The 22,794-nt window shown below is 48.8% G+C and overlaps 2 protein-coding genes across 5 annotated transcripts; both read right to left on the reverse strand.

Annotated features, from left to right (window-relative positions):
- Positions 1-59: 59 nt before the first annotated feature.
- On the reverse strand, positions 60-11,407 carry PTAFR (platelet activating factor receptor). Of its 4 annotated transcripts, XM_018922517.3 has the most exons (3): positions 10,869-11,403; positions 6,422-6,610; positions 60-3,502 (listed from the first exon to the last, which is right to left on the reverse strand). In XM_018922517.3, exons 2-3 carry the CDS (start codon positions 6,572-6,574, stop codon positions 2,381-2,383), a joined length of 1,275 nt encoding a protein of 424 aa, XP_018778062.2. In that variant the 5' UTR covers positions 6,575-6,610; positions 10,869-11,403; the 3' UTR covers positions 60-2,380. The 4 variants fall into 4 exon arrangements, with proteins under 4 accessions (XP_018778062.2, XP_030087932.1, XP_018778063.1 ...); XM_030232072.2 differs by lacking the exon at positions 6,422-6,610 and having other exon boundaries at positions 10,869-11,407; XM_018922518.3 differs by lacking the exons at positions 6,422-6,610; positions 10,869-11,403 and adding an exon at positions 4,505-4,593.
- An 836-nt stretch (positions 11,408-12,243) lies between these two features.
- On the reverse strand, positions 12,244-22,751 carry DNAJC8 (DnaJ heat shock protein family (Hsp40) member C8). Its single transcript, XM_009097554.2, has 9 exons — positions 22,589-22,751; positions 21,594-21,695; positions 19,750-19,806; positions 18,121-18,187; positions 17,372-17,466; positions 16,465-16,536; positions 15,221-15,312; positions 14,183-14,258; positions 12,244-13,016 (listed from the first exon to the last, which is right to left on the reverse strand). Exons 1-9 carry the CDS (start codon positions 22,649-22,651, stop codon positions 12,894-12,896), a joined length of 747 nt encoding a protein of 248 aa, XP_009095802.1. The 5' UTR covers positions 22,652-22,751; the 3' UTR covers positions 12,244-12,893.
- Positions 22,752-22,794: the final 43 nt, after the last annotated feature.

Below are 22,794 nucleotides of genomic sequence, written 5' to 3' on the forward strand. Positions count from 1 at the left end.
TCAGTGTGGTACCAAGACTTTCCAAGTATAAACACAGAAAGATGGGAAGGTGGGAAAAGTTAAAGGGCAAAACACTTGGAGAACACACTTTATTTAAAAGAACTTTTGAGAATCCATTTCATTGCAAGGTAAAGCAGAGTAATGCAACATTGCAGTAAGAACAAGAAAGTATTTCCAGGAACAGAAGTAGCAGCTTAGTCTGTATTTTAGAAATGCAATTTTACTGACTATTTAGCATAACATCTCCTGAAGTGGCCTTGGGGCTTTTCTCTCTGCTTATCCTTTTCCTCAGATGCAAGTTTATGTTTGTTCCCTGAGCCCACAGTGCTTGCTGTGGAATGAAGGCTGTTACGTACCGGTGGTAAAGAGCTAAACTGTAAACTCTTGCAAGCTTTCCAAGAATCAGTGGAAGATCATGCCAGCTTTCCATGTAAAAATCCTTTCCATTTCCTCCAAGAGTTGCCAAACTCCATCTCTCAGGGCTTTAGGGTCTGTGAAATGAGAGCTCCACTATTGCTGGGAGCCAAGGGGGGAAAGCAGGTCCCTCCCTCTGCCAGCTGAGAGCTCCTTATCCAGAATGTGCTCACAGAACAGTGCAGAAACAGAGGCAGATTCTGGGTTTTGAATTACAGAAATTGCTCCCTTGCTGTGTGCTGTGGCTCTGCAGATTCAGGGTGCATCTTTGAAGGTGTCTGAGGAGCATGAGGCACTGGCAAGTGTTTGTTTTGGGTGGCTATTACTGGAGCAGAGCCCAGGACAAGGAGGAAGATGCACTCTTATTGTGATCAGACTCTTTCCTCTGGCACTGGGCCTGGAGTGCAGGGCTGGCCCTAAAATGGCCTTAGAAAAATAAACATCCTAGTTCTTTTCCTTACTGGAACAAATAAGGACAAAATCTGCCTGAGGAGCTCCAGAGGATACATCTGAAGGACCTGTATCTCCACTGGCAAAGCAGTACAAATATTGGTCCTGTCTTTAAAAAGGCTTGAGCTTATCTCTCCTGTTCTTGGGCAGGTGTGGAAGGGCTGCTGTCCTGCACATGAATAACTGGTGTCAAAGGTCAGATACACTGTTCCTGTCATCAACAGGCTAGGACATTTAGGGAACCAACAACTGTTGTGAAAACAAGTAAGTTCCCTGCCCAATTTCCTGTGCTAGATTGAGCAATTTGGGTCAGAAAAGGAACCCCAAGTGTCTCATGACTGGTAAGAGAACTCAGCACCCATGGAAAACCACTTGGCCCTGGGCCCCAGTGGACTGCAGCCAGCCCTGGGCAAGGAGTGTGTGAATTATTTCTCTGTCAAGTGTCCTGACCTAACACCTCACTTACTGTAGATCAAGAACTAGTCAGCTTCAACAGGATGGAGGAAAAAATAATGTAATGGCTATAATCCTAAATTAAATAAATAAGTACAAATATACAGAAGCATTTTAAGCTGTTTTTCCTTATCATAATGCCCATGCTGACAGTAGCCCTCTGTTATCTGGAGCCTCCTGAGCAAGACTGGGTGTCTGCAGTCAGTCAGAAATTACTAAACTGAGTGCATGAGGCCACTGGCTGGCCAGTTCTGCTTTCACACAGGAAGCCAGGGCAGACCATAGTGCCCTTTGGCAATAATGCTGATCTGGTGGAGGGTGGGGGGAGGTGGAGATGTGCTGAGGGACTGCCAATTTCTCTTCCCTTCCTTCCTTACTTTACTGACCCAAGATTTAGAAGCAAAGATTCATAATACTTGCTCCCAGACATCTGTCAAGTTTGGATCCCAGCAGACCGTGTGAGCTGCTAAGAAGGGATGAAGGGATCAGAGGTGCAGATCTCTGACAGGACTTGAGGAATTCCATGGACTATGTCTCTTACAGCCACTCAAGAGCTTCATTAGCTCAGACTCTCTTCACCAGACCATATAAGCTGCTTAGAAGAGCCACCTGATGATACTCAGAGCTCCATCTGTTCTTCCAGGTCTTTTAGAAGTCCTTTACAGCTCTGATACTGGATCCATTGAGAGCTGGGCAGGCAGAAGAGCAAGGATTGTGCTGTCTGGACTCACACAATGGGTTATTTTGGTACACTCAGCTTCTAGCTGCTCACTGCAGAGGTTCAGTGACACACTTCTTTCATGTTAAAGCAGTCATCTGAGCTATTCTCAGTGTCCATGAGAACACCAGCCTGGACAGAAGGAGCTTTGCTGCCAGATTGCTGCAGGTTCCAGTTCTGCCCTTTGCAAGTGACAGAAGAAAGGAGCATCCATTCTTCTGTCTAACGGGAAAAAGAAAATGTAAAATCCTGGTCCTCTGTTGTGTCCCTCAGTGCCTCTTCTTGAGGAAAGATGAGTGAATAATTCCCACCTCTCCGTGTGCAATCAGAAAACACCAAGTGGCCCTAACAGATCCCAACAGCATCCTCTTGGTGAACAGTGCCCTCAATCATTGTATCAGTTGTTTGCCTGGAGCATTTGCGACTCCCTTTCATGCTTTTCAGTTTCTCTGAAACGTGCTTCTGAAACTTCTTGGTGAGGAAGCAGTAGATGATCGGGTCCAACACACAGTTCGTGCTCAAGAGGCACAAAGTCACCTGGTGAGCATCGTTGAGCTGTTGGCGCAGCTGACAGTTCTCCTTCTTCCACTGCTCCAGAACAGTCAGAGTCCAGGGCAGGTGCACGATGTGGTGGGGCACAAAGCTGATGATGAACACAGCCAGCACTGTGCACACCATCCACAGGGCCCTTTGCTTGACGTGAGCGCTCTTCCGTGGGTGCTCTGACTTGGAGAACAGGGTCCTGATAATGACAATGTTCCAACCCAGTATCAAAAGGAAAATGATATAGAAGAGGATGCAGATGAGGACGTGAATGGCGAGAACAGCTGAAACACCACTCGTGGTGTCGTAGCGCTCAAAGCACCGCGTGAAATTCCTGGAGTCCACCTCCTCCTGATTGGTATTATTGTCAAAAAGGTAGTACAAAGAGCTGCCCACTATTATGATCCAGATGGCTGCTGATAGGTAGATCCCTCTTCTCTGGGTGGTCAGCTGAGCAGCTTTAATAGGATTAGTCACAGCTTGGTAACGGTTGTATGTGATGACCATCAGAAAGGCAACAGAAGTGTAGGTATTGACAAAAAAAAACCAGCCAGCCACATTACAGAGGAACTCAGGCATGATCCAGTCTCCATGGTTGTGGTAGTAAACAATCCACATTGGCATTGTAATTAAGAAGAGCAAGTCAGCTACTGTCAGGTTCACCATGAATATCTTGATTTCATTGAGTTTCTTGGTGGGGTAAATACGGCTGAAAATCCAGAGGACATAGCAGTTGGCCACAAAGCCTAGAATGAAAATAATGCTGTAGAAAACAGTGAAGAGGCTGTAGCGAAACTCAGAGTCTATGTGGCATGAAATGTAGAAATAAGCACTGCCTTCTGCACCTCCTTTGCCTTTTCCAGACATCATGGTGTTGAGTGGCCACGTCTGAAGCTCAGTTTCCTGGCACAGTTTTCTTCTTACCTATAAATAGACAGCAGAAATCAAGATCATTGGTTTGGCACCATTGCTAAGCCAAACCCCACTTTTCTTTATCAGTTGTCTATGACCAAAGGAGTTCTGCTGATGCCTTGGCTCCAGCCAGACACCTGCCCTGTCTCCTTGGTCTTCCCTTTGATCCCATTCCCACAGCATACAAACCTCTGTGTCTTCATCCAGCATTGCTTGCTGCAGTGAGGTCTCAGATTACTCATCTCTAATCTTAAAATACTTTCCTGCATGAAAGTTCTCTGATAAAAGTAATCTGTTACACTTCCCTGTCTCAAGCTTCTTAATCTTTTACTAGAATCAGGCGTGTTTTCTATGACTAATCCTCTCCCTGCATGTGGTTCTTCTTTCTTCCCCTGCCACCTCCCCCATGCCCCTATCACCCACCACAGTTCCTGATACTTTTTAACTTCTTTACAGTTATTTTAAAGAATTCCAGATGTGAGACAATATGTGGTAAAAATCTCTCCCAGAACCCCAGAGAGTTGGGGTTGAAAAGACCTCAGGAGATCACCTGGCCCAGCCCCTGCTGAGGCAGATTATCCTGAGCAGGTTGTGCAGGAGGGCATCCAGGCAGGGTTATAATAACTCCAGGGAAGGAGAATCCAGAGCTCCTGTAGGCAGCCTGTTCCAGGGCTCTGTCACCCTCACAGATAAGAAGTTTTCCTCATATTCACTTGGGACTTCCTGTGTTTCAGTTTATGCCTGGTGACCACGTCCTGCTGCTGGGCACCACTGAAGAGTCTGGCCTTGTTCTCCTGACCCCTCCCTGCAGACAGAGGCAGGAATGAGGTCCCCTCTCAGATGTCTCTTCTCAAGGCTGAACAGCCCCAGCACCCTCAGCCTTTCCTCACCAGAGAGATGCTGCAGTCCCTTCATCATCTTTGCAGCCTCTACTGGACCCACTCCAGGAGCTCCATGTCTAATTATAGACTGAGGAGCCCAGGAGTGGCCACTGCACTCCAGATATGGCCTCACCTGGGCTGAGTAGAGGGGCAGGATCACTTTCCTCACTTGCTGCTCCTGCCTCAAAACGTTCTGGATCCTCCCCAGCAGCAGGCAGTGCCAGGAACGCCCATCCCATCCTCTGTGGGCTGGGTCCCCCCCGGGGTGCCCTTGGGCTGTTCCTCATTTACACATTCAGACGTTTGCAATTTTCCTCTGCAAATGGGGAAGTCAGCTGGAGCTGGAGCTTGCTCTCCCTTTTTCTGCAGAATTGCAACCCTCTGTGCTGCTCTCCAGCCCTTAGGAGAGGAAGGCAGCACTCATCCTCATCTTCCTGAGGGTGCTGTCCTTCCTCACCCCTCCCAGGTCCCCTAAAGACACAACAATTACAAGATTTTGGACCTTCCCAGGCAGCTGCATGCTGGGCACTGCTGAGTTCCAAGTGTCCTCAAGCTCAGTCTGCCAGGCAGGGTCTGAGCAGAATGGACACGCAGCCTGGCAGAGCTGGGAGCTGGCCCCAGGTGACACGTGTATTTCTCCTCATTCACCTTGATCTCTGCCACCCTTCTGAGAGCCCCCTGACCTCCAAAGAGCAGTAGATTATTAGGTGGGCTTTGTCACAGGGAGTGTAATGTTTGGTACACTAGTCTGACATTGGAATAAGGAATAAAACCCCAAGAAGTCCTAATTACCTAAGATCATTCGAGAACTCTTTTTTTTTTTTTTTTTTCAAATATGTGCCATAAATTCACCCTGCTGTGACTATCTGCAACACCAGCAAATAGTTCTGGTACTTAGGGCTGGGATATTTGCAATGAAAGGTGATCTATTCCTGTAGCACCAGACCTGAGTACACCAAGAGTTGGGGGGATAAAAAACAGGTAATGCATCTCTCTAGCAGGATTCATGAGGAGAAGTGCTTACATCCAATACATGGGCACAGCTCTTGTTCACAAAATCCCTTCAGACAGTTCCCCAGGGCACTGTCTACCCACACCTCCATTTCTGGTTCTGCACAATGGCATGGTGGCCACCAAACCTTGCCCAGGAGCTCTGGTGAACTTTACTCTCTGCAGACTGCACAGCAGATTTAGCAGATGGGGTGGAAGGGAGAGTGACCATGCATGTCCCACAGAAGCTTGAGGCACAGGGCTGTGCTCTGAAATGGAGAGTGAGTGTGAGAACATGCTCTGTGACTGCTCCCAGTCTGCTGAAATCTCTGGCAAAGGTGGTCTGTGGGTGATGGCAGTGCCTACTCCTGGCCCCAGCACCACCTGGTAGAGCTCAGCTATCTCTGCATTAGAGGCTGTGCTGTGCCAGTGCCAGGGTCCTGCAGGGAATCTCAGGAGAGGTGTCCTTTCCTTCTCATGAGCCAGGTGAGATGTTCTACAGAGCACAGCTAAAGGGACCACAGCACCATTCCCCACAGAATTTACCCAAAGCCCAATTCCCTCCTCAGCCTGAGGAGCCCAGGCTGATGTCTCTGTACGTTTGTGACTGCCCTGAGCTCTGGAGTGCTCTGTGGGGGCTCTCCTCAGCCTGTCCTGCTGAGGCAGTTCCCCTTTCTCTGAAGCCTGTTCGTGCTGCCTGTGCCAGCAGAGAGGTGAGCAGGGGTCTGGGGGCTGTGGGTGCTGTTCTCTGCTGCAGCAGCAGCCTGTGCTGCCTGGCCAAACTCCCTGAGACCCCAGCCCAAGGCAGTGCCTTGTCCACAGTCCCCCAGCCAGTAATTCCAGGTGGTTTGTGCCATCAGCTGCATTGGATGCAGGGCTGAAGGTGGAATTAAGCAGCAGGGTCAGGGCACCTGCCAGTCCTGCTCCTGATCTGTAGATCCTGCCATGGGCTGTGCCCTCCCAGTCAGGATTTGCTGGCCTACAGATGCAAGCAAGCTTTGCCATCAGCAATAAGAGATTCCAAGAGGAATAGTACTAAGAAAGTATATTTTCTGCTTACCAGAGTTGAAAAAAAATTCAGCACAATACGTCCATCTTCAGCCTTAGCAGCAGTGAGGGTTTCACTGAGGATGCTTGGTTGTCTCCCAGATGTTATTTTCCCTGCCCTGGGGCTGGACAGTCTCTGCACTGGCAGCTCTTTAGAACAGGGCATCAGAATGGGAGAGACTGTAACATGACTGCAGAGTCACTAGAGGAGAGGAAATGTGTGACATCAGCCAAAGGAAATGAGAAATAAAATAAGCTGTAGAGGAAAGGCAATTAGCCACAGCAGAAGTCTGGAAAGTCCTTAAGGCTTTTTCTTAGAGTATCTCTGCTTCTGATGATCCTGAAAGTGGGCAAAATTGGGATTTTCTTCTAAAGGCAGAATAGGAATCCACTCTGTGCTCTCAGTTAGATTTGGATAGACAAGGTTTTGAGCATCTTTCTCCTAAACAGATGAACGGCAGAAGAGCTTCCACTTAATAATTTCCAAGAAAGGGACAGGAAACTCAAATATGGACAGGTTCATTTCCAACTCTCTCCTTCACACTTGTGTTGGAACTAATTCAGGAATTCCACCATCCCAAGCCTCCCTTTATCTCAGGGATATTCACCAGAGACACCACAGCAGGGCAGATTGTTACCTGCCCCATACACCATCACATGGTGGCCACTGTTACCTGTGGCAGCCTGAAGCTCTCTCAGCATGGTGATGGTGATGGTGGGGTGCTCAGAGACACCAGTGATGGGCAAAGCTGCCCACAGGTCCCAGCCAAGCTGTAAATCCCAGGCTGTAGCTCCCATGGTGGTGATTAACCTGCCCTCCATGCCTGCCTCTGCTCTTACACCTGCATGCAGCACAGATGTGAGCTTGGAGGAAAAACCTCTCACCTGACACCTACAGGAACCAGAGCCCTGAGTCTGGTGCTTGGGATCACTGTGAAAAACACTGGAACAGAGCCACAGAGTCCCTCACCAGGACAAAGGGGTGTCTGAGCCTGCCACAAGGCTGCTGAGCAGTGGCAGGGCCCAGGCAGCAGCAGAAGAGGTCAGTCTGCACTGGAGATCCTCTGGGAAAAGCTCTCCTGGCTCTTCTGAGGAAATGCCCCCCTGTGGCAAACATTCCACAGAAGGTCCTGGCTGTGTCCATGCTGTGGGGGCACCTCAGACCCCCGTGGTGTGGCTTCATGTCCTGGGAGCCACAGGGACAGGCTGAGGGCTGTGTGCCCTGGGCCTCACCACTGAGGACTGCCAAAGCCCCACCAGCCAAACTTCTGGCACAGACACTGGGACACTTTCAAGTCACACTTTTGTTGTTGGGCTGGTGAGCCCTGGCTCTGAGCTGGGATATGGCCATCTCCCCATCAGTGAGGGGGATTGGGGACTGACAGAGGGGCCAAGGGGGACAGCAGCACTGCTGCTCTGTGCTGGCTTTTGGCTCACCTGGCCTCAGGAGTCACAAGGTTTTGGGCAGCCATCACCATTGCAGAACCCACTCATTGTGCCAGTGCCTGGATGGCTCCAGCCAGGAGCAGGCAAAGCCTGGACTGCCAGGCTCTTCTACAGAGGGTGCAGGTGGCCTTTGCCAGGGCCACTACAGAGGGAAACACCTGGCATGCACTTCAGCACAGCTCTGAAGGTGTGCACCCAGGTGCCAGGCAGGGCCCAGGATCCCCAGGGGAGCTCCAGCCAGGCTGGAGATGTGCAAGGGCTCTGCAAACTGCAGGACAATCCATGTCCTGCTGTCTGAACCCCTCTCAGGGGGGGATCCAAGACAACCAGAAGTCCATGGACACCACAGCTCAGGGTGGCCAAGGTGTTTGGAAGCTCCCTGGGCAGAATGGAACCCCTGCAATGTGAGAGAGCCCTGGAGCACCTGCAGCACATGGGATGGGAGCCTTGGCAGGGTGGGCTGCACAGGGGGCTGGCATGTGGAGCAAGGGACAGCCAAGCTCTGTCTGTCAGGACACATGAGGGCGAGCTGAGGCTCCTGCAGTGATGCCTCAGGGCTGTGCTGGGATGGAAGCTGCAGCCATCTCCTTCCCTCTGCCACCAGACATCCTCCCTCCTTTCCCCTTCCCATCAGGTGTTGTAAGGATGAAGGAACCTGACCCTCCATGGATGAGACAGAGCCCCAGCTCTGCCCTTTAGGCTGCTCCTGGGGGTTTAAACTTAAAACCAAACAAGATCCTGCCACAGAGGTTGGCTGACAGCCAGTCCAAGTCTCTGGGAAGAGCAGCCAGCAATGTCAGGGGCAAGGGTAGTGCTCCCAGGGGATGTAGCAACACTTGACAAATCTTGGTTCACTGTCCTGCCACAACCCAGCTCTTAGAGGAAATGAAAGCCTTGGGGGTTTTGGGCTGGGGAGGAACCTTCAAAAGTCTCCATCCTTCCTCTGCTCAGCCCTGCAGCATGGCCATTCTGCATCAGCAGGTCCCTTTGCCCCCACACAGTGCCCACAGCCAGCTCCTCCCTTTTACTCCCTTCCCACCTGGGGACCCTCTTTCCCTGCTCTCCTGGCCCTGCTGCCCATTGCTGAGCACTCCAGTATTAAGATGCATTTTGCCAGTGGAGGCTGGGCTTGTTCAGCACTCCTGGCAGTCTGGCTGCCCTGTGCTTGACAATATTACCTGTTCTTCCTGCCCAGGGAATGCACACACCAGCTGACAGCTCTGACAGCTATGCAAGGCTGAGTTGAGAAAAAAACAGTCTTGAAAATGCCTTTACTTTCATCAAGCCAACTTGCAACCTAATAAAAAATAAATAAACTTCTCTTACTCTGATTCCCAGAGATGCTGCTAAGGAGCACTGGTAGTCCTTCAGATTGTTGTATGTGCTGGATCCCAGAGCAACTGTTCCAAATTCCACTCTCTGGGGAAAACCCCACACAGGCTGACTGGTGAGCAGTGGCTGTTCCCCAGGGGTCTGGCACCCAGCAGCATTCGTGCTGCCATGGCAGATGCCCAGTGCCTCCTGTAATCCCCACCTGCCTCTGGCACATGCCCTTGAGGACATTTCCTTCTTAGATGTAGCCTGGTAGCAACATACTCCCTTTGGATAACCACATGTAAATTTCAGAGGGATCAGAAACTCTTGGTTTTATAAGCAAATATCCAGAGATTTCTTCCCAAGAGCAAGCTACACTGCGTAGGCAGAGAAGAGCTCTCCAAGGAGTGCAAATGGAGGAGCAGCATTTCAGCTGATGGGTCTGTGACTGCCTGTCAGTAACAAAAGCAGCAAACAAGGACAAGATGAAACTTCAACATGCAGCTTGTGACAGCACCAGCCACTGGCACAGAGGTGAGCTTGATCCCTGCTGGTTCCAGTCCCCAGGACACATTCTTGAGTACCAGGATGGGTCTTTGAAAAAGCAAGAAATTCTTTTGGAGCTGCAGCACATGCTCAGCTGGTGCTGAGTGTTACTTTCTGCAAGTTCCCACTACTCACTGGACACTGCAGAATTCTCTTTTGCTTGTTGCAGGCTGAGCACAGCCTGTCCCAACCTCCTTACCAACCCTGCAGGAATGTGCCCTGGAGCGGGGCTTGCTCAGCAGGAAAACACACCAACCCATGGGCCAAAGACACTCCTGGGGCAGTGGCCAGGGCAATCCCTGGGTCCCCTCTGACAGCTAAGGCAGGGCATGGTTTCTGCAGCTGGCTGTGCCACAGGGATTGCCCAGACTGGCAGAGAAATGTCCCTGCTGGTAGCTGGGCAGGCTCCCCAGCAGTGGGTGAGGCAGGGAGCAGGGCAGCCTCCAGCTGTTTGTGGTTCCCAAGCCCAGCCCTGCTGCACAGGGCAGAGGGGTGAGCTCATGGGCCACCGTGTCAGGATCTGTGTGCTACAGCCCCCGGCTGGCACAGCTCTGCTCAAGGCAAAAGCCACGTCCTGCCACAGCTGGGGACAGTGATCAAGCTGCTCCCAACTGCAGTGAGGCACCTCCTGCCACTGTTGCTGCCCTCTGCCCCATCTGCCTGCCCAGCCTTGGCAGGGGCTGTGCACACGAGAGATGAGGGGCCTGCCCTCTTTGAGAGGCTCCAAGCACTGCCTCCTCTTCCTCACAGGAGTAAGGTCCAGGCAGGGCTCCTCACCTTGCTCCACAGCATCCAAGCAAAGCCAGGGTCGTTGTCACTCAGGGGTGGAATGGGACCTGGGTGAGAGCAGTCCCCTCCCACAGCCCCAAGGCAGCAGCAGCAGTTCCCTGACTCACGCTGTCACAGTGCACCTCATCACCCCAGCCCTGCGTGCTGGGCACACAGAACAAGGAGTGTCTCTGTCTCCCCACACCCTGCCAGGAGGATGAAGATGTCTCAAGGATGGAAGCCCTTGGCACTGTCTGAGGTGCCATGGCTCAGAGATCCACAGGGGATGCTGAGCCAGTCCATGTCCTACCCAGACACAGAAGGAGCTTGTGGAGCTTGGGGAGGGAGGCCTGGAAGAGCAAGCAGAAGGGAAAGGAGCATCTTACCTTGGGGTCACAGAGCACCTGCTCCAGCTCAGTCCCAGACCCCAGCCCACCAGGTCTGTGCTGCAAGGGGAGAGACCAGCAGGGCTGAGCCGTGTGTGTGCTCCTGCCTGGGAAGAGGCTCTGACAGGAAAGAGGGCGTGGTGCTGGCTCCCAGGTGAGTGACTCACTTCCCTCTTGGCACTTGTGACCTGCTTAGCTGTGCCCTGGCTGCACCCTGGAGCTTGACACCAGTTCCTGTGATCCTTCCTTGGGCAGGCAGCAGACGTGACACAGCTGAGCTCCACTGATGGTGAGGGGCTTGTGACACTGCTGTGGCACCTGGTGCCTCACAGGCCAGAGATGGGGTAGCCCAGCCCTGAGCAGCTCCAGGTCAGGGGCACTCCCTGCTTGGGCCAGGGGGGCAGAGGTGGTCCCAGTACCCTCAGCAGATCCGTCCTCTGGGCTCCTCATTTCCTTCCAGGTCCTGGGGTCAGGAGGCAGCACAGGGAGTACTTGTTCCAGGGCTTCCATGGTGGGTGGAGATTCATCAGGCAAAGTACCAGGAAGGGCACTGCTCTGCTCTGGGAATCCCCAAATCAGAAAACATCAGCCAGAAAACACTTCAGGCAGGGGCAGCTCATTCCTGTACCCCTTCTGCAGTACTATAAGCCCCCCTTGGTCCTTGTGCTCCTTCAGCCTGGGAAGAAAGGGGGGACCCACCCTGCTGCCACTGGCACTGCTGTGCCCAGATTCCACAAGGGGGTTCCCCCAACACGTTCTGTGGCACTGCCATTGCTCAGGTCATGGGCACAACATCCACCTGAGTCACTTACAACAAGAAATCACATGTTTTTCTGTCTGCTCCCTTTACACCCCATGGGTTGTTTAACAAAGAAATGCTGTTGGGGTTTCCTTGCTGGTAAGAATTGGCTCTTATTTTGGCAGGAAAGGAACCGTGAGGCTTTTAAGACAGTCACAACCCATTAGTGCTCAAAGCACTGCTGCCAGAAGGAACTGGCTGGCTGCATGCCCTGGAGCTCCCCAGGCACCCAACTGCAGAGCTGCAGCAAACATCCCAACTTCCCAGCCCAGCAGCCAAGCTGAACTACAGCCTTTCCCAGCCAGGTTGGGGATTAAGGGAGTCAGGCTCTGGAAGGAGCACAGCCAGAGAATGAGGACAGTTAATGTCCCCTCTGCCTCCAGGCTGGTGACACTGCACATGGAACAGCTTGGGCAGCTTGAAAGGGATGTGGAGAACTGGAAAGGCAGAGAGCTGGCACCACAGTCTGAGCCTGGAGAACAGGTTCATGCTGAAGAGCAGCAGCATCTCAGCACTGACAGCACTCCACTCATACTCTCGCTATTGCATTTTTTAATAACTCCAAGGAAAAAACGGTAATTTGGGTAAAAATTTATTTTACATACAGACCATTGCAGCTTAACTATTAATCAAGAGAAGTTATTTTCCTTTATAGGAAGTGACCAGCTGGTCTGAGATTAACAGAAGTCTAAGCCTGAGAGCTGGGATTTTAGTCTGGAAATCAGATTTTGTGAGCAGGTTCCTTCCAATGCAGTGAGGAGCTGCAGGACTTAACTGCAGGCCAGCTGCACTGCACAGTGCTGGAAGCATATTCCCAGAGTCAGTCCAGATCTTTCCCAAGCTGAACTTGCTGAGAAAGATGGTGCCTGGAAAGGGTTTGGATGCATCTCCAATATTTTGTTCAGCTCTCAAACTAGAAACAGAAGTGGTGAAACAGCACAGTCTGTGTGAAGTACAAAACACTGAGTTACAGGGCAGCAGACACACAGGACAGCAGGAATGGCAGGGACTCTCCTAAGCCAAGAGTTCTACGTGGAGCGGGGCCCTGGCCAGGGTCATTCTCTGGCCCTATTTCAAACAGACAGAGTACAAAAAATACTTCGACTGATAATTAATTGTACTGGAAACAAACAGTCTACTAAAAAGCAAATCTTACTCTAGGTGCCAATGAGTCCTTAAAAGCAGAGAAGGGACTGAGGAGCTGCACTTGGGCAGTGCTTCCAGGATCATTCACGCTGCTCCATTTTTACTTTGGGAGGTCTCAGGAAGGTCCTGTTTTTCTTTTCTTTCTTCCCCTTTGTATTTGCCTGGAAATTTCTCCAGCTGTCCACACGGCCATCCCGACTTTCCTGGGAATAACAGGAAGGAAGTGGTGAGTTAACAAGGGCAATAGCCAAAGCACAGGTAGTACACAGCAGTTTCAGATCAGTGGCACTTCCCCCTTACCCAGCATGCAGCCCCTGGCAGCCAGGACACAAAGACACTGAAGAGCCAGAGCAGCACAGTGCACTGGAACTACAAGTGAGCTTACACACACCAGTATAAGCACTGTGCTGGACTCTGGTTTCAGCACCACCAGACTGGGCTGGGCAGTCCTTACTCTCTAGGGAATCCTCAAAGGAAACAAGAAACCTCTCAAGTGGATGTTCCTAATCTGTCAGCCCAGAACGTGGCATGTCCTTTCTGTGCCTCAACTCCTCCCTCTCCTGGTGCTACAGAAAGAACAGAGGAAGGAAGTGCACTGCTGCCTTCTCTCATGCTTCTTGCTCAAAGTCTCATCACATTGACACAATGAGAAAAAAAGGCCTCTGGTGCACTTCTCTCCTCTTCCTGCCCTACCTGCTGAGCAGCAGAAACCTCTCCTGAGGAGAAAAAAGCCCAAAACAGAAACCAAATCAAAAAAACAAAACCCACAAAAAAGTACCCTAAACCCCCAAATCTCCCCACAAAGCCAACCTATGATCTCTACAGGCTGAAGGTATCACAGCAGGACAGAACAGTCCAGGAATGATCCACTTCACAGCATGTGATCCATCCACCCCAGGCCCATCTCTGCAATACCAGGGCTGCAGATGAGCAGCTGTCTGCTTCCCTGCCTCCCTTCCCCTGGCAGGATGGGAGAGAGCCCAGCACTAGCAGGGATCTGGATGCTGGGTTAACCAGACTGGAAAGTAACACAACAGTCCACACAAACACTTTCCAGATTAGGGTTTCATGGTCACCAGTGACCTGTGCAAAGCAGCAATTCTATTTTACAACTAAAGCTAAGAATGAACTGCTGACAGAGATGCAAAAATAGTATGCCTCAATTTACCAGACCTGTTTCTGCATAGGTGATACCAAAGCCCTGCTGATGGGCTCTTCTCCACACCATGAACAAACCCCAGGCTGGTGCAGATCTCTTAAATGATCTTACAGACTTGCATACAAAAGGTCTCTCATTTCTCTAGAGGCATTCCCTGCAATATGGACAAGAATTGCTGAGGCCTATTCTGTAAATTCAAGTGCTGAATACCTCAAAGTTCTTCTGCCATTCTCGTTCTCGTTTGGCTTTCTCTTGTGCTTCAATTTCCTCTTCCCTCTGCCGCTTCCTTGAAGGGAAGCCACAAAAGTTATGAACCCACAACCCACAAACATCCACTTTAGAAATCAAGGTAATACTTTCAAATCATCTTGGAAAGCTCTTCTAATTTTCTGGCAGATTACAGTAGAGATAAATATGCACACCTAAGATAGCACAGCAAATACAGTTTGGTTTCAAATTTGGAAGAGCAGTGAGCAGAGAAGATGGTTTGGTCCCACTGATAGCAAGCTGACAATTAAGGGGTTGGCTTCTCTTGTTCAGCAAAACAAGCTGGACTTCTTCATCCAAGAAGCTGGACACCACTCTAGTGCTAAGTCTCTAAAACTGTTGAGGGTACACGTTCTGAGAAGCTAATAAGCACTTCAGCATGCAAAATACAAATTAAATTTTTAACCCCCTACTTTCCACCTATCATCAAAGGCAATGTCCTGCAGCCATCTCCCACCTCACTGACCAGCACAGAACCCTGCTGCAGGAAGTGTACTCCCAGTGAGCACGTGATCAAATCACCTAAAATAGTTCAGGATCACACATGCCACAGGGTATTTCTGGCATTTAAATAAAATTAAAAATCAATCCTCTGCAAGCTAATAGCATGCAGAATTGTGTCACCATTTCACTGTTGTGGCTGACCTCCATGTGTACACATAAGGTAATACAATCATATAAAATATATTGACATCTTCAGCACAGGAGGGCAAATTTCCTGTGTGCTTTTCTCAAGCATAGGGCTCTACAAACCCACAGGCTACCAGAGATGTGGCAGAATCCACATTATTGTCAATCAGCATGACAGGACCCTTGTTAATCTAATCCCAGACCCTGCTTTTAGCAGGAGGTCAGACCAGCTGATCTCCAGAGGTTCATTCCAATTCAGACTATTCTAAGACTCTCTGATGCCGTATCTTCTCTGAGGAAGCATGAGGTGGAAGAAGAGCCTGAACTGCACAAATGGAATGTCATTTATACCTTTCATGCATTTCTTTTGCTTCTCTTTCTTTCCTTTTAATTTCCAGTTCAGCAAAGAGCTTCATTGTCTGTTTGTATACAGCTTGTTTGAACTGTAAAACACAAATCCAGTCTTAAAATAATGCCTGTGAACACAGTTAAAGTCTGTTTTACATACAAATGTATGAAGATAAAAAGCAAGCAAACCACAGGTGTGCCCACATAACCCCTATCCTGCCCTGACAAGAGCAGCAGCACACAGAAAAGTATAAACCACTGCTGATTAAATTCTGGCCCTGCCACCAGGAAACAGCTGCATATTAACCTCATATTAGTCTCATTTTAATTTGTATTCATGAAGCTGTGCCTAAACAGAACTGTTCACTTCAAACTCTCTTATTCTTGGGTTAAGTCTTGCATTGTTACATTTGACAAAAAAAGGCAAAATGGTCACTGTTTTAGAGAGTAATTTTCCAGCAGATCTTCTTGATGGGTTGTAAAAATCTAGCACTGGCTTCCCAATAGGAAATCAGTATGCTTAAACCAATCTTCATTACTAAAGAAGAGCAACAGACTTCTGAAAAATGAAAAATAAGATGGTTATGGGGTTACTGTGGTGATATCAACAGGAAAAAATCCCTTTATAGGAAAAAAAAAAGGGTGATGAGACCAATGAAGTCAATGTTTGGTGATCACCTGTCCTTGTTACAGCCTCTCATGGCTGGACTTGTCCAGACTAGAACCCAGGTAAGAAGAACTAAGTTATGCCATGCCCTTTTTAATCCAGTGGTTTGCTGCAGAACAGCACATCTGTCCCTCAGTACTACATGAATGAAAGAAACAAAACTGCTCTCATTAAAAGGTCACAAGCTCATTTTAGTCACTCTGCAGTGAGTGCTACACGTGCCTCTGCCAGCAGCAGGAATGCCATGGTTCCAGCAGTCAGAAGACAACAAGAAATTCAAAAAAAACTACATGATGCACAAGCAATGAAATCTTGTTTTGAGAAAAGAACAGGCTGTTTTGATCTATATAATCTCACAATATATTTACTCTTTACACTACAGTGAAGCTATTTTCCACTATACACAGGTATCACCTGACACATGATCTCTACAGTGCCTAAGCAGAATTTGTTTTTTTCTGTAAATGTGAGGGTTTACAGCATTAGCAAGTCTAATAAACACTTCTGTACTGGCTTTCATTCTTAATTCCTCAAAACACATTTTATACTCTCCAGTTTCTCTGAACACAGTATGACTTACAACTTCAGGATCATCCTCCTCTACAGTGGGAGGTTTTCCATCCTTCTTCAGCTGCTTCTTTTTTTCTTTCACCTAATGATTAAGAACAAAAATAAGAGCCTTAAAGATTTTATAGGGCTTACATATTTTATCCAAGTGGTTCTGCATTTCTATTCCAATGTACAGATAGTACTGTTCTTGACTGATGTTTTGTTTTACCAAACCCTGCTAGGCCCAAACACAGACAAGATTACTATCACATGAACTGCAGTAATTAAAAATACTGTGTTGGATACTATTCCTCCAACACAATCCCTTTTAGTTTCTTGATATATATATATTGGATATATTCTTATTCAATATATACCATCCAAACCAGCAGGAAGTTTATTTTGCTTCATGATATTCAAGTGACTAACAACAAACTGAACATCAAGTGTTCCTTGTGTTAAGAGTATTGAGCTCTCCCATATCATCTGCTTCCTCAAGCTTTCTGTGTTTCAATCCACCCACATCAGTCTAACTTCTTGGCCAATGCAATCCAAGCTCCTGTTCTTATCTTATAGGTCAATATCCCCCAAACTTCCCAGTCTCCTGCTGTCACCACCTATTCTCTTCCACCTACACATATCTGAACTGCATCATTCATTCAAAGACTTGGAAAAAAATATTTAGGTCAGATCACGTGGTCTGACCTGATTATTTCAAGTACTGAATTTCACTGAATTATCTTGCACTGAGCTCAAGAGCAGTCCTGGACACAGCAGGTTTGTTCTGCAGTGAAGAGCCTGGAGCCCACCTGCACAGTGCCATTACAAGGTTTGCACAGTTTAGTGACCTAAACATGAAACAGGTGTAGCAAAAAGCAAAAGATGAATGATTGATTACCACTCACCCCCAACTCCGGATGTTCCCATAGAATACTCACAGTGTGTTCCACATATTCTTTTCCTGCCTGTATCACATCCAAGGCTCTCTTCTTTTGCTCCTGATCTAGCAGCAGCTTGTAAGCTTTATCTACAGCTAAACAAAAAGCATCAATATTAATAGCACCAGTAGTCATGTTCACAAGGCATCACAAGACTGCTACTTGTTGGCATTACTAATTTGCTTCTAGAATTTCTGGAGGTCATTTGTTTGGCAGTCTGTTTTGGGATTTTTAATTTTTTTAAAATTAAATACATCTGGGAAAGTGATAACATGATTAGTTGAATGAGTTTTGGGGTACAGTAATGGCAGGAACTGTCTGATACCTTCTAGAGGGAGCAGGTGAAAGCATCATTGCTCCCAGCTGTAGTTATGGGCATGAACACCTTACTGTGATTCCCTGCCTGCACCAGCACATACCTAAAACCATCACTCTACTTCTGTCCTATGGTCTTTGAATAAAATCTAATGCACAGATTAAACAGTTTTTCTTGAACAATCCCACACCCACATGCAGATGTCTGTCCCTGTGGTGACATGACAATGGCATTGTTGCCACCTAGTGCCACCTGCTGAAATGCCACCACCTCACACAGCTGCTGCTGCCACAGCTGCTGCTGCTGCCACAGCTGCTGCTGCCACAGCTAAAGCACCTCTGCAGCAACCCTTCTGTCCCCTCCACCCTAATGAATTTTCAGCACCAGAAAAGCTGACACTACTAACCCAGAGCAGGCAGAGAAACAGTGTTACCTTCAAATGCCTTCTGGGCTCTATCTGCATCATCCTGGTTTTTGTCTGGGTGCACCAATATTGAGAGCTGCAAGAAAAAGGATATTGCTATCAAGAGCATGGTAAAAGATGAAGAGCATTTCAGAGATTTTTGAGAGAAGGGAAACAGGAAGAACCCAAAGAGATCACATTCATTTGTACATGGATAAACCAGCTGACACCATGCAGAAGTGTGTGCCAGTACAAGCTGATAGAACAAACAATCCTTGTAACAAACAGGCTGTCCAAGAAAAGCTGCAGCTCATGATGAGAGGAACAGTTTAACACCCCTCAGCTGATATGAACCCCTTGATCATCAAAGATTTGTATCCTTGGTCTTGACAAGAAACAAACATAAAAAGATCATCCTCAACCAAAGTCTCTCAAGAAGTTCTCTAGCATGCCCAAGGCTGTCCAAATACCAAACTGTTTAAGAGTGGTCATTTTTCCTTAGGCTGCTTTACTGAAAGTTAAGGAAACTCCTGCCTGTGCTCTACCTGGCAGACAGGAGATGGATCACTACCATCCTGAGGGGAACTTTAACTGGGCTGGAAACCACATCCTCCACATTCCTCTTTCAGAAAGCTATTTAAAACTTTCCATATGGCCTCTTTTAATTTCTTTTTTATATAGACCTTTTATTTTTGCCATTGCTGTACAGAGCAGCAACTGAAACTGCTTTAGTGTTGAAGAATACAAAATAACTACTTTTGGAACTGTGCAACTGCCAGTTTGTAGCTCCCAGGAAAAGGTTTGCCTTCAGATCTGAACAGATTTACTTCAGCCAGTGCCTTTTTCCCCCTTTGTTGACTGTTCCACATTCTGCACTTGGGTGTTTGATTTCTTCAATGCACAATTCCATGCACATTTTTCATTTCATTACCCTGAACTCAAAACATGTCCCTGCACTGTTTTACCAGCCCAAAGCTGAGAATGTCATACTTTATTATCTTGCAGAAGTGAGAAGCCAACAATAGACCAAAAAGTCATCCCTGTCACTTCCCACACACAGGAGGAGCCCATATCCTGTTCCTCTGCCCCCCAGCATCTCCCTATCCAAAGACACTCACACCATCAATGCAGGTGGAGGCTGCAGCCCTCCCAACACTGTTTCTTTGCTGCAGGCACTGATTAAACTGAAAACTTTCCTGCAGCTCTGTCAGCAGAGGCAGGCTGGGGTGATGTTTCCTGTGTTGCAGACCCCCAGTAAGCAGGGCTGCCTCTTTCCCAGGTAAGCAAGCCACTAAAAATGGCCATGGAAATTCTTAAAGAAACCTTAGAGAAAATGTGGCTCCAAGTCCATATATTTGATAAAAATACCTTTCGATCTTCCTTTTGAACTCAAGCTCAAGAGGCTGATCATACATGGCTATATTAGCTGGCAATCACAAATGGCACAGGCAAAGCAGCCTACCATGCTTGGACCAGGGACACTGCTGCAGCTCTCCTCTTGTTGATACAAGAGCTGCTTTATGCATTTCTGCCAAAAATAGACAGCCCTCTACCCAGATACAGCTTCACTACCATTTTTCTTGTGCCCACACCCAGCTGCACAATCTCTACAGCACTTCTACTTCCCCTCCATGAACTCTGAGTGCAAAAGCTGAATACCTGTCGGAATCTTTTCTTTATCTCTTCATCTGTGGCTTCAGGATCCATCTGCAGCACCTAAAAGAGATCATGAAAGCAGAGCAAGATTGATGCTGCTCTCCATGTTTCAGGTTCCTGTCAGCAAGCTCTAACACTCTCATGAGAAGTGGCTGAAGTCACTTGGTTTGTTCAGCCTGAGGAAAGAACTCATTACACCCAAACGTCCTCCCGAGGGGCAGCTCTTCACTTTCATGGCCAGGGACAGGACATGAGGAAACTGCATGAAACTGAGTCAGGGGAGGTTGAAGTTGGAGATCAGGGCAAGGTTCTTCCCCCAGAGGGTGCTGGGCACTGCCCAGGCTCCCCAGGGAATGGGCACTGCCAGAGCTCCAGAAGCATTTAGACAGCACTCCCAGGGATGCCAAGGTTGGGGCTGTTGGGGGGTCTGGGCAGGGACAGGGGTTGGACTGGATGATCCTGTGGGTCCTTCCAGCCCAGGGTGGGGTTGTTGGGGTGTCTGGGCAGGGACAGGGGTTGAACCCAATGATCCTGATGGGTGTCTTTCAACCCAGCACATTCTATGGTTCTGTACCACTTGGTTCACGGGCACTCACACACACACACCAGAAAGCTCACCCCACAAGGACATGAATTTTCACCCAGTAAAACAGAAATATTTCACAATCTTTTTGACATTTGTGACACTGCTTTTAGCAGTGCTAGATTCCTCTGGCTATGCCAAGGTCTTGTGTAGACAGCTATGATCCATAAACTGGTATGAGCCTCCAACCAGTCCTGCAGCAATGCTCAGTCTGACAGAAACAAAAAGCATGTGGTGGCTTGGGGACAATGCCAGGCCACTCAGAATGTTGGACAGGAAACACAGTTATTTATAAAAAATTATTAATTTTATCATTTTGAAAAAGACAATAGTTTTACTGTTTGGTTTCTATGAGTGACACCACTTGTTTATTGATCTTTACAGGTGTGGCAGAGTTGAGAAACTCTTTTGTGAGCATTTTACTGAACATAAGATTTACTGAATTCAATTTACTGAACATAAGATTTAAGCAACAAGTGAGCAGATGCTGTTCTGATTCTAAGAATCTGTAAATAAAAACCACTCTCCCACAGGAAAGCTACAGTCTGATCTGAAACAGCTTTCTTAATTTACTCTTTAAGTACTAAGACCTGTACACAACTGAACATTGTCAAAGTGAATCTGCTGACTCATCTAGCTGGCTAGCCCTGAACTGGGACCACAAAAGCACCTGAGGCTTGAAAAAGGCAGTGAAGATGACACCAGGAAGGAACACACCCAGGGAAAGCCAACTCCAGATGAATATGATATTGTTTATTTACTGCCTTCCTCAGGTTTCCTACTTACTAAGACTTTATAACTGACTGCAACTGGAATCAAACCCTATAAAGTGCAAGGGGATTATCCATTACCCAATGGTTCCTCAGAGACTACTCACTGGTGTGACCACTGAGAGACCTTTTCTTACTCTATCCAAGTTCAGTGGGATGAACACCCAAAATAAAACACACAACTACAAATGCTGAATTCAGAGAGCTATGACCAGAACCTGCCAAGCTGCCACCTCCTGCTACTACCTTCCTGTTCAGAAAGTACCCAGCCAAATCTTCCAGTGCTATTGTATGAGGGAAATGTGCCAACATACAGTTTGTCCTGCCATCAAACACTGATAAAAACATAAACACCACCCTGCTGTCCTCTGCAAACCTTCTGCACACTAATCTGTACCCAGAGAAATTTCTTCTTTCCTTATGTTGTCTTTTACTGGAATAAATACTCAGGAATCAGAAAGCTCATTACATCAATTCAGAATGTTCAAACTAACCTCAAAAGGGTTCAAGTTGAAATATGAAGATCCAGGTCGGGTCAGCCGGTCAATTTGGTTTTTTGATGTTAAAACAGAATCTCGTTTTTCAATTTGCTTTACCTGAAGAACAGAGAGACCTGTATCAACTGACCATCACAACACCCTTACCTGTTTATTCATGCTGTTAGTATAAAGTCATCCTTGTCCTGTACTACAATTCATAATGCCTCTTCCTTACCCCAAGCCTGTAGTTATGTTCTCAGGCACTAGCAGCACATATTTTTTAGCATTTCCTACAGCCCAACAGTATTTTCAACATCACATTTTATCTATAAAACGTTCTGCAGAACAGTTCTGTTTGTTCCTTCTATGGCCTTCTCCACAGCTTCCCTCCTCCCCATGCACCTCCAGCAGTTCTGTGATTCCTTGGAAACCAGGGCGTTATTACTTTTAACCCGTTGTTGGCAGTGTAGCCCTTTAAACACGTTAAGTGACACTGATGCAAACACACACGCCCGCTTTTAATAACCAGAGATTATTTAGTTCAGTTTTTACCCTTCAGAGTACGACACCGAACCAAACCACGTATTTATATTTAACGTTCACCTTTATTTACACAACCATGCACGCAGCGAACTGGCCGAGCCCCAGGGAGCACGTTCGGGCCGTGCCGGGAGCACCGGGCGGGCGGAGGGAGGGGGCCCAGGCCCTGCCCGGTGACACTTCGCCCACAGCGAGGCCGAGCGGGGCCCGGCGCGCAGGGACCGCGAGCGCGCGGCTCCCGCGGGGCTCAGCCCGGCGCACCGAGTGCCGAACGCGGCTCCCGGCCCCGGCCGGCACCAGGGCTGTGGGAGGGCCGGACCGAGCACCAGCCCACCGGCACCCGCCGCTCGCCCGCCCCCACAGCGGCTCGGCCCGTCCCGCCCGCCGGCGGCCCCCGACCCCGGCCCGGCCCGGCTCGGCTCGGCCCGGCCCGGCTCCGCACGGCGCGCAGGTCCCGGGGCGGGCGGTACCTCATTGTAGAAGGTCAGGAACGCGTCCTCGGCCGCGCCCGCGCCGGGCCCCGCCGCCGCCATCGCCACAGACACGTGACCGCGCCTTCACCACACGTGACCGCGGCGCGCGCCGCAGCGACTGGCCCCGCCCCCCCGCGGCGCGCGCGGGCCCGGGGCCCCGCCTTGTGACGCCATAGAGGCCGCCCCGCCCCCGGCGGGCTCTG

This window comes from Serinus canaria, chromosome 23, assembly GCF_022539315.1.
Source record: "Serinus canaria isolate serCan28SL12 chromosome 23, serCan2020, whole genome shotgun sequence".
Lineage (NCBI taxonomy): Eukaryota > Metazoa > Chordata > Aves > Passeriformes > Fringillidae > Serinus > Serinus canaria.

Excerpts from the sequence above, each read along its gene's own strand:
- DNAJC8 (XM_009097554.2), bottom strand. The coding sequence starts at position 22,651 with ATGGCGGCGGCGGGGCCCGGCGCGGGCGCGGCCGAGGACGCGTTCCTG. Across the intron at positions 16,537-17,371 it reads AAGAATATGTGGAACACACT|GTGAAAGAAAAAAAGAAGCA; the intron begins GTGAGTATTCTA and ends CTTAATCATTAG. Across the intron at positions 15,313-16,464 it reads AGGAGGATGATCCTGAAGTT|TTCAAACAAGCTGTATACAA; the intron begins GTAAGTCATACT and ends TGTGTTTTACAG.
- PTAFR (XM_018922517.3), bottom strand. The coding sequence starts at position 6,574 with ATGCCCTGTTCTAAAGAGCTGCCAGTGCAGAGACTGTCCAGCCCCAGG. Across the intron at positions 3,503-6,421 it reads TGAATTTTTTTTCAACTCTG|GTAAGAAGAAAACTGTGCCA; the intron begins GTAAGCAGAAAA and ends GTCTATTTATAG.